This window comes from Salvia miltiorrhiza, chromosome 6, assembly GCF_028751815.1.
Source record: "Salvia miltiorrhiza cultivar Shanhuang (shh) chromosome 6, IMPLAD_Smil_shh, whole genome shotgun sequence".
NCBI classification, from domain to species: Eukaryota; Viridiplantae; Streptophyta; class Magnoliopsida; order Lamiales; family Lamiaceae; genus Salvia; species Salvia miltiorrhiza.
Window position 1 is genome coordinate 15,605,211 of NC_080392.1, and position 10,655 is coordinate 15,615,865.

At 33.9% G+C, this 10,655-nt stretch overlaps 1 protein-coding gene across 3 annotated transcripts; it reads left to right on the forward strand.

Moving 5' to 3' along the window:
• The first annotated feature begins 647 nt into the window (after positions 1-647).
• On the forward strand, positions 648-8,093 carry LOC130990155 (villin-2-like). 3 transcript variants are annotated; one of them, XM_057914369.1, is made up of 23 exons: positions 648-993; positions 1,874-2,013; positions 2,144-2,243; positions 2,331-2,399; positions 2,483-2,719; positions 2,816-2,993; positions 3,109-3,241; positions 3,515-3,674; positions 3,749-3,899; positions 3,981-4,084; positions 4,168-4,326; positions 4,418-4,486; positions 4,565-4,633; positions 4,728-4,865; positions 5,404-5,532; positions 5,764-5,911; positions 6,026-6,036; positions 6,125-6,265; positions 6,353-6,478; positions 6,671-6,727; positions 6,843-7,092; positions 7,201-7,445; positions 7,537-8,093. In XM_057914369.1, the coding sequence occupies exons 2-23, from the start codon at positions 1,958-1,960 to the stop codon at positions 7,648-7,650; spliced, it is 2,844 nt and encodes a 947-aa protein (XP_057770352.1). In that variant the 5' UTR covers positions 648-993; positions 1,874-1,957; the 3' UTR covers positions 7,651-8,093. The 3 variants fall into 3 exon arrangements, with proteins under 3 accessions (XP_057770352.1, XP_057770353.1, XP_057770354.1); XM_057914370.1 differs by having other exon boundaries at positions 692-1,114; XM_057914371.1 differs by lacking the exon at positions 648-993 and adding an exon at positions 1,163-1,253.
• Positions 8,094-10,655: the final 2,562 nt, after the last annotated feature.

Consider the following 10,655-nt stretch of genomic DNA (forward strand, 5'->3'; position numbering starts at 1 on the left):
TTGATGGCCAATATTATAGTATATATCTTTGTTTAATAGTAGTATGCATTTTTTGTGTTTAAAATTAAACGCACAATATATAGATATACTTCAATGGCACGATGAAATTTCGTTGAAATAGAAAAAGATCAATTTCAGAAGTTAAAATTTTTGGATTTATTCTATTCAATAATATTATATCGAAATTCTCAAAAAGAAGAACGGTTGAGTTAGAGTTATTGGAGTTTATCATTTGATATTTTCGAATTTTTTAAAAAGAAGAATGATTGAGTTGAAGTTCTAGCATATATATATTATTTATTAGATATCGAAATTTGTTGATTAAAAATTTAGAAAAAATAAGAATGAATGAGAATTGAGGAAAATTAGAATGAAGTGATTATACGACGTCACGTAGATAGAGTTTATTTTGCTTTAATATATATATATATATAGAGAGAGAGATGAACATATCACTTGTGAGGAAAGAAATATAAATATATCACATGGCAATTACATTGCATTAAAGAAAAAGAAAAAGAAAAGAAAAAAAGAAGCAGAAAAAAACGATTATTAAAGCATGACAACATTATTTCTCCAAAAGTAATAAATGGACGGAAAAAAATCAATAATATATCCCTTAATAGAGAAAAAGAAAAGAAATGAATTTAAAGAAAAATAAAAAGGCGAAAAAGGAGGCCCATAAAAAGAAGAAAAGCCAACATGGCTGGTGCTGCCACCATCACCGGATCTTTGCTCAGCTCTCTCTCATTCACCTTCTTTCTCTCTCAACGTTTCTCTCTCTATATTTATCACTTCTTCGATTTTCTCGTCTATCTCTCCTCCTCCATTGTTGCCCAAACGCTGTCTGAAAAAAAAAAAGGCCATTGTAGAAAATCTTCATCAAATCTCAGGAATCGTCCTAGAAATTTTGATCATAAACAGAGATGCAATGGAAGAAACGCCCGTGTAGATTACATGCAGCAATGATTCATTTATCTTTTCTTTGTTAATGTAACTTCTTTATCTCTCTTTGTCTACTTTTCGTTGTCATTTTGCCAGCTCCGTTGCTTTTCTCTTTTTCACATACTTTTCACCTTCTAAAAGTAGAAAGAATTGTGGGAGTTTCGAAAAGGTTTGTTGATTGAATTGGTTCTATTTTTTGGTGTTTTATTATTATTGTTATTTGTGATATGTATGTCTATAAATTTGTTTGTCTTCCTCCAATTTTTTGATCATGTGATTACATTTTTTCTATATGTTGTTGATCAGAGGTATGATCGGATGATCATGAGATGGGATTGCTTTAATTTATTGTTATAAGATGTTAGTTGATACAATCTATATATGATCATTTCTTGATACAATGCTGAAGTGTAAGGTGATTTTTGTTGATTAGTATACTGTATATGTTTGATTTCGATTTGTCACTAAAAAGTAGAATGTGTGTATATTCTTCGAAATTAGAACATTATCCTACGATCGTTTGATTTCGAAAAAAAAAAAGGTCGAAGATAAGGCCTTAATGGTAGAGTTGTGGTTTGATGTTTTGATATATCGAACATTATATATTGATCAGCTCAATTAATTGGGGTTTTCAAGCTTTATGGAGATTTTGGAAGTGTTTGATCTTATGTGCGGGTTCTAATGATCAGCATGTTGAATATCTCGCTCTACTTGATACATTTCTGATATTGAGGTGCTTAGTTTGCAATGCTATTATTGGTTTTCCTCTCCAAATCACAAGAAACTCGTCTACATTATAGTTATCTTGAGATGTTTAAGAGTGCTAAGATAATGTGTGTCAGTTTTGAGAGGTAGGGGTGGTAGGAGTATATGATCAATATTTTTGTTGGATAGCTATTTGAAGAGCTTTTTTGTTTCTTTGTTTTAGCTGTTGACTCTGCAGACGCCACTTCAATCATCAGTTGCTCGAAAAATCTAGTTCTCATTTCAGGACCAAGAACGGTATAACCTAATGTCTAACGCAGCAAAATCTCTGGAACCTGCTTTTCAGGGAGTTGGTCAGAAAGCGTATCCTTACTTACGGAGACAATGCTTGTTATTTAATCAAAATTTGTACTATTTGATGGTTTGTGCATCTTTATTTTGTCATTTATTCATTGTGAACTCTACCTATCTTGTTAAACTTAACACGTGTTAGAGGGCTTGAGATATGGAGAATTGAGAACTTCCAACCAGTTCCCTTGCCAAAACCTGATTATGGTAAATTCTACTCCGGAGATTCATATATCGTTCTACAGGTTCGTTTAATTGGAGTAATGTTTCTATTTCAGATATGGAGAAAGAACTATGCATTCTAGACTTACTGCTATGCTTTTTCTGTGTAGACAATTGCTGGAAGAGGAGGCGGTTATCATTATGATGTACACTTCTGGCTCGGAAAGGATACTAGCCAAGTATAGTACTGTTCGTTTGTATTCTTCTTAGAAGATTCTTGTTGTGTTTTATTTTATTTACATGACGTTCCACATTTTCTTAGGACGAAGCAGGGACTGCAGCTATCAAAACTGTCGAACTTGATGCAGTTCTTGGAGGTCGCGCTGTTCAGTACAGAGAATTGCAAGGGCACGAGTCTGACAAATTCTTGTCGTACTTTAAACCTTGTATCATACCACTAGAAGGTGGTGTTGCATCTGGGTTTAAGACGCCCGAAGAGGAAGAGTTTGAAACTCGATTATACATCTGTAAAGGAAAACGCGTTGTAAGGTTGAAGCAGGTACGAAGGATCCATTTACTGAATTTTCAATATTAGAATCACATATAAAGAAGATTGATTGGTTGTGAGTACTAACTTGTTCTCTGTTTAATGCAGGTCCCATTCTCCCGGTCATCATTGAATCACGACGATATTTTTATTCTCGACACTGAAAACAAGATATATCAGTTCAATGGTGCAAATTCAAACATTCAAGAAAGGGGAAAGGCATTAGAAGTAGTCCAATTTCTGAAGGACAAGTACCATGAAGGGACTTGTGACGTTGCAATCGTTGGTGAGAACTGATTTTTCTATTTCTGTGTTCTGTTTATGTAACTTTCTTATATTTCTAGCATTTTTATTTATGTAACATGATGATAATTTCTGTTGTTTGTATTCCTCACTTGCAGATGATGGAAAATTAAAAGCAGAATCAGATTCGGGTGAATTTTGGGTTCTCTTTGGAGGCTTTGCTCCCATTGGTAAAAAAGTTATTACTGACGATGATGTTGTTGCGGAGAAGACTTCTCCACAGCTTTACAGGTAGTTGTTTAGTTACATTTCTTGATTAGAAGGTTTCAAAAAAAAAAAAACATTTCTTGATTAGAAAAAGTTTGCTAAGCTGTATGTCTACCATCAAATAGCATAAAAATTTATAACAAATGGTAGAATTTTCGACAAAATATGTTCGATTCTAACTAATCCTTCCTTCCTTGCAAGCGTACTTTTCCTCAATTTATTATTCGTAGTGCAAGTGATTGTCCTGATTCTTTACTGGACGAACTAATCTTGATTAATTGCTTTGCTTCCTGGCAGCATAAAAGATGGCCATGCTAATCCCGTAGAAGGAGAGCTTTCCAAGTCACTCCTTGAAAATAACAGATGCTATTTGCTGGATTGTGGCAATGAGATATTTCTTTGGGTTGGCCGGGTAACTCAAATCGACGAGAGAAAAGCTTCTATTCAAGCTGCAGAGGTGGAAATCTAACCTGCCATCTTTATATTATAATATGCATGATTTGATTTCTCAAAGCCAAGTGACAATTTCAGGAGTTTGTTACTAGCCAAAATAGACCAAAATCAACACAAATAACTCGGCTTATTCAAGGTCATGAGAATCATGCTTTCAAGTCCAAGTTTGATTCCTGGCCCATGACATCAACTACTGCTGTTGTCGAGGAGGGAAGGGGGAAAGTAGCAGGTACACTTCAGTCCCGAGTTATGTAGATATTTGCTGGCATGTCTGCTGAGGTGTGTGAATTTGTCTGCAAAAAACTTTCAGCTTTACTGAAACAACAAGGTGGCGGCGTGAAAGCAGCTACCAAAAATGCTCCAGTTTTCGAGGATGTCATTCCTCCATTGCTTGCAGGAGGTGGAAAACTAGAGGTCTGATTTCCTTTCATTTCAAGGCTGGTATAATGTATTTTCTTACCTGAAGATGTTTTGAACTTTTGAGTGGTATTTTGCAGGTTTGGCGAATCAATGGCAGCGAGAAAACTGCAGTTCCTGCAGAAGATATTGGAAAATTTTACAGCGGGGATTGCTATGTCGTGCTTTACACATACCATCACCATGAAAGAAAGGAAGATTTCTATTTGTGTAGTTGGATTGGGAAAGATAGCGTTCAGGTACACTGCTTTTACCTTATGTAAAAAATCTGTATTCAATGGAAAAGAATCCATTAATCATATTTACCAAACTCGACTTTCCAATCATCAGGAAGAAGCAGAGACAGCTACTAGATTGTGTAATACAATGTACAACACACTGAAAGGGAGGCCAGTGCAGGTAGCATTCCACCTCGTTGTGTTTCTGTATTATACACTTTGAAACTACAAACTTACAACATGTCAAAATGTTTGGCAGGGCCGTATATATCAAGGGAAAGAGCCACCTCAGTTTATCGCGATATTCCAGCCTATGGTGACCCTTAAGGTGCCTTTCACTACTTGTCGTTGCACGCACAATCTTTATGAAGAAATAAAGTTGAGTGTCGTACATTTCTTTGACAACCTTGAATCTTTGTTAGGGTGGAATGAGTTCTGGCTACAAGGACCGCATCGCTGAACGAGGCGTAAATGATGAGACTTACACTGGCGATGGCGTTGCTCTATTCCGCATATCTGGAACTTCTCTGCATAATAATAAAGCTCTTCAAGTTGACGCGGTATGCTCAATGCAATTGTTACTTTTGAAGTTATTTCTTTTAATGGCTTTTCAATAACCCGAGTCTTGCATTAATCAAATGTTGGATGTTACAGAAATCCATCAATGCTGTTATATTTCTCACTAGATGATGAATCAACCACTAATCCGCTTTGTGCAGACACTTTTTAACTAATTTAATTTTCCCAGGAATATAAATAAATACCTTATCCTCTTGTATATGCTGGTTTGGGAAATATTAAAATCTGAGTTACTAATCTTAGAATCAAGAGAGAGAAACTTACGAAGTTGCAATATTATCATGTTTTACATCTCCCATATGTAAATAACTAGCTGGAAACTATCACAATGAATTTGGAAAACTATGGCTGGAAAGTAATTGCAAGACATATTTGTAGGTCCCATTTGAATTTTAAATTGGATACTTCTTCTATTTGATATCTATGTGCCCAAGATGAGATATCATTGGCTTCACTTCATCTTGTGATTGGATCATCTTTATTTACTATGTTTGTATCAAAATTCTGCTGTCTTTTTAGGTGGCCACATCATTGAACTCAAACGAGTGTTTTGTGCTTCAATCTGGAACAACAGTTTTCTGTTGGATAGGGAATCAAAGCACCGTTGAGCAACAACAATTAGCAGCCAAGGTTGCAGAATTTCTCAAGGTATGCATACTGTAAAAAGTATATTTTAAGCTTCATCTTTATACATATATTTTTAATAAATGATCTCTATAATTATGAATATCATACTTAAGATGCCTTTCTTTTTATTTGAATATTAAACTTGTATCATGGATTTGTACTTAAAGATCTTGTCTACTTTGAAAAGCTTATTTCTATAAGATACTTTTCGTTTTGCATTTGACAAGATTCCCTGTTTCTTGGTGAACCCAGCCTGGATCACCGATCAAGCACACTAAAGAGGGAACAGAGAGCTCGATCTTCTGGGGTGCCGTCGGAGGAAAAAAGCCTTACACCAGTAAGAAGTCCACCCCCGAGGGTCCCAGGGATCCTCACTTGTTTGCTTACTCCTTTCATAAAGGTAGCAACATTTCTGATGCAAATTTTCACTCCTCTCTCGATATCTTGGAAGTAACAATGTTTTGTTTATCCTAACTCATTTTCTTATGATGACATGCTGGCCTATGGAATCCAGGAAAATTTGAGGTACGAGATTTAATGAATATTTAGTCATGAAGTACCCTTCTAGCAATTCAAGCACTAAAAATGCTTTGTGTTTTCTCTCATACGACAGGTTGAAGAAATATACAGATTCTCTCAAGATGATCTGTTAACCGAGGATATGTTGATACTGGATACACGTGCTGAAGTAGTTGTTTGGGTTGGCCAATTAGTGGATCCAAAAGAGAAGCAAACAGCCTTCGAGATTGGACAGGTAGTATTAGTGATCGTCTTAAATTTTTTCAATTGATGAAGTTGTTCTCTCAAGCTCTGCTCTATTGACAACTGAAACTTATGACAGACATACGTGGAGATGGCTGCCTCACTCGATGGGTTGGCCCCGAATGTTCCACTTTACAAAGTCGCCGAAGGAAACGAGCCATGCTTCTTCACCACATATTTTTCATGGGATCCTGCAAAAGCAAGTGTATGTTAACATCTGTGAACTCTCGTATTAAATTAGATCACAATGTGCTTAAAATTCTAGTATCATTTTTCAAAGACGTTTTTGCGTTTGTCTAATTTGAGAGGGGAACTTTTTCTTGCCTTCCTTTTGATGCTTATGCATATATATGATGTTGCCATGAACATTTAGTTTTCTTCTTTTCCTTGAAAACAGCTATATGGGAACTCGTTCCAAAAGAAGGTTCTGCAACTCTTTGGTTACGGCAATGAGGTAAATTTGCAGTATTTGCAATGTTAGATACCTGATATATTTCGACGATGTATTTTACTCAATATGATTCATTTAAGTTTCAGCATTTTTCTTGAACTATATATATTTACTTCAGGATAAGTCCAATCCTTCAAATAACGGGGGACCAACTCAAAGGGCTTCAGCTTTGGCAGCTTTGAACAATGCATTTAATTCAACTTCAGCTCCGAAACCTGTCATAGCTCCTAGGGCCGGAGCAGGTCAAGGATCGCAGAGAGCTGCTGCGGTGGCTGCTTTATCTTCCGTTTTGACTGCTGAGAAACGATCACCCGATTCATCTCCAGTTCGAAGGCTTAGAAGTCCCCATGCAGAAGCTAGCCCTACTGGTATCTCTCTCTCTTAACTAGAATTTCATTTGACTGAATAACGCAAGCGCTTCAAATTGATCAATCTCGTTATTTGAAGTTTTACTATGCCAAAATGATATTCTACAGCTCGAACTCCAAGGAAGAGCGCAGATGCTGCTACCTCTGCCTTTGCAGAAGAATCCAAAGAAAATTTGGAAGGGAAGGATTCCGAGCCAGCTGAGCCTGTTGAAGAGACTAATGAGGAGGAATCCGATTCAAAGGCTGAAAACGAGCAAGACGAGGCTGCCTCTGAAGCTGTTCGGGGCACATACAGTTACGAGCAGCTCAAGTCCAAGGCTACCATCCCAGGGGTTGATTACAAACGACGAGAGGTTGTTAACATGATCTTTGATCGCGTTCATCTCTTACAAAATCATCTGATATATTAGACTAATCCTTTTTGAACATGAATGCATTGATTAGGCTTATCTTTCTGATGAAGAATTCGAGACAGTGTTTGAGATGAGCAGAGAAGCTTTCTACCAGAACCCCAAATGGAAGCAAGACCTTCTCAAAAAGAAAGCCGATCTCTTCTAAACGTGCATTTTCAGTCCATATACCACTCAGGTCTTCGTGTTTCATCTCATATTTCGACTGCACCTTATCCCTTACTAGGACTACGTACGTGCTTTAAGTTTTTGATCGCCATTGCTGCAAATTGTCAGCATTGGTTTTGGTTCCTTTCTTTTGCTTTCGACTTTTCTTGCTACGCGCCATGATCGGTCAGGGGTTGTAGGATAAAGCCGATAAGGCCGTCTGCATTCTTTGATTTTGGCGGAGTGTCATCTTCTAGTTTTATGGTTACTCAACTTTCTTTTCTTTTCTTGTGCATCCTTTTGATCATTTTTATTGTTACTATTTACTAGTGTTTGATTGAAAGGGTGTATACGTATTGGTATTGCATTTTTTATGTGACCAGCAGGAATGCAGATGAAATTGTTTGATGAGTTCTATATAATGCAATATGATGTTTGCTACTATATGGAGTATTATTGATGTGTTACTTGTTATTCATGGAAGGTGGAATATTCAAGGAAGATTTCCATTCCCTGCAGTGTAAATATTTTGATCCAACCCTAAATCAAACTATTGTAATGCCACCAGGGCCGGACCAATTTTCTTTTTTTATTCTTTTGATTGGAAATGTATTTTTTAAATTACGAGATCGAAATATTTTAAGATAATTTTCTTATGATTTGGTTTGATGATATAAAAATTCGCACAAAATCTGATAATTTAATGATTTCATAAGAATTGAAAAAAATCTGATATAAAAATTCGCACAAAAATGTCGGTCATCGAATGCCACCTTCATGAACTTACAAAAATGCATTAATTCTATATATTTTTTTTATTAAAATTAAAAAATTAATTAATTAATAATTTTTACTAAAATAAAGTTTTTTTTTTAATTATAAAAAAAATCCATTTTCATCATTCCATCTATTAATTGTATAAAACAAAATATATTGAAGTCGTCCTATTCATCTTCAGTTCTAGTCGACATCTTCTCCATTCTTCATTCGTAGCTATCTCAAATTGTTTATCCCACGTTCAAAACATATTAAACTTCAACAATTAATGAACTAAATAAAAAGCTCAATTTTTATTCTTGCATTAGTCATTTTTTTTCTACATTGAACTTCTATTAAACTTCATCATGAAAAAACTTAAATAAAATTATACTTATAAAATGTATTTCAAATAAATACATTTTCAATATTGAATTTATATTAAATTTCACAATTTAGAATCTAAAAATGGTTAAAACTTCACCATTTGAAAATCTAAATAAAATGATACTTAACTTCAAATTATAAAATAAAAGGTTACTTAAATGTATATTTGAAAATAAATAAATTCTTCTAATAAATTTCGTAATATAAAATAATTTAAAATAAATCATCATTCATTCCCACATTAATCTTATTGAATTCATCATGAAAAACCTAAATAAAGATACTTGTAAGATGTATTTAAAATAAATAGGTCCCTGTATTGAATTTATATTAAAAACTTCAATGATTCAGAACATAAATAAAATGGTTATTAAATTTCACCATTCGAAAACTTAAATAAAAACAAACTTGTATGTAGTTTAAATAAATAAGTTTTTGGGTTCAATTTCGTCTGCGTGCAGGTAGTTTTCCCACTTTTGTGTGGGTAGTGTTTTCACCTTTGTGTGGATAATGATCTCGTCTGCGTGTGGTTATTTTCCAACTCTATATGAGATAAATAAGTTCTTTGGTTCAATTTGGTCTTATGAAATAATGAAATAAATCCTCATTCCCACTTTGATTATGTATTAAATTTTAATATTAATCTTTAATTTAATTTGATCATCTAAAATAAGTAAAATGATACTTAAATGTATGTGAAGTAAATAGTATATTCCATTTAATTTGGTTATATAAAATAATTGGAACTAAATTTTCATTCTAACGTTGATTTATTTTTTATTTATTAAATTTCACCATTTGAAATAAAAAAGAATACTTAGATGTATTTCAAATAATAGGCTCCCATATCAAATTTATATTCAACTTCAACTATTCAGATTTTAAATAAAAAGGGTTAAATCTTCATTCTCATTGATCCGATATTCAACTTCATTATTTGAGAACCTAAATAAAATTATACTTATATGTATTTTTGAAAATGTAATTTAGTCAAATAAAAATATTTAATATTTACGTTGCAATTAATATAAATATATACCATAAAATGAATGTAAAAATTATAAACACAAAAAATTATTGACTCCTCGATGACCTCTATCTGCATTGGTTGCAACATTTTGTCATATACCTCCAATGTGGTTCATGTGATTCTTGATTCGTATCATGTATAATACTCCTTCAACCTACTTCGAATTTGAGTCGGTTGCAACATTTTTTGTATATACAATTGTAGGCAGCCTATTAAATCCTGCCATGTGGAGATTATAAATTAAATATGAAATTATATATTTTATTTTATATTTTGGAATTAAATTAAATACAATCCCAAGATAAATAAATATATAATTAATATTTAATTATGTGAATTTATTGGCCAATCAGAAATTGACATGTGAAAAATCTACATAAAATATTATGTAGATAAATATGAATCTTGAGGAGCCAATCAAATCACGCCACCTCAGCCCTAAAAGCCCACCAGCCCACTCCATTCTTCACCTATAAATATGGGTCATTTGTGGAGTCAAAGGAATATAAATCATTTGAGAGCTCAAGCATTGAAGGAGTAATTCTCTACAATGAAGTCATCTCCAACAATCAAGGTGTTCTGCAAAGAAGATCAAAGAGTTCTTCATCAAATTCATCTAAGTCAACGTTTGATTCAAAATTAAGGTGGAAGCCCTCTGGATTGATGTCATCAAATTCAAATTCAAGTTTAAGTCATCAAATCAAATCTAAGGAGATCAAGAATGTGTACTTCCCTCCAAAGATTTCAAGAAACTTCGAAGAGGATAATCAGAGGATTAAAGTAGAGAATCGCAACCCGCAACAAATTCATCTCAATTCACATATTTTGGATTT

Excerpts from the sequence above, each read along its gene's own strand:
- LOC130990155 (XM_057914369.1), top strand. The coding sequence starts at position 1,958 with ATGTCTAACGCAGCAAAATCTCTGGAACCTGCTTTTCAGGGAGTTGGT. Across the intron at positions 2,014-2,143 it reads CAGGGAGTTGGTCAGAAAGC|AGGGCTTGAGATATGGAGAA; the intron begins GTATCCTTACTT and ends AACACGTGTTAG. Across the intron at positions 6,479-6,670 it reads GGGATCCTGCAAAAGCAAGT|CTATATGGGAACTCGTTCCA; the intron begins GTATGTTAACAT and ends CCTTGAAAACAG.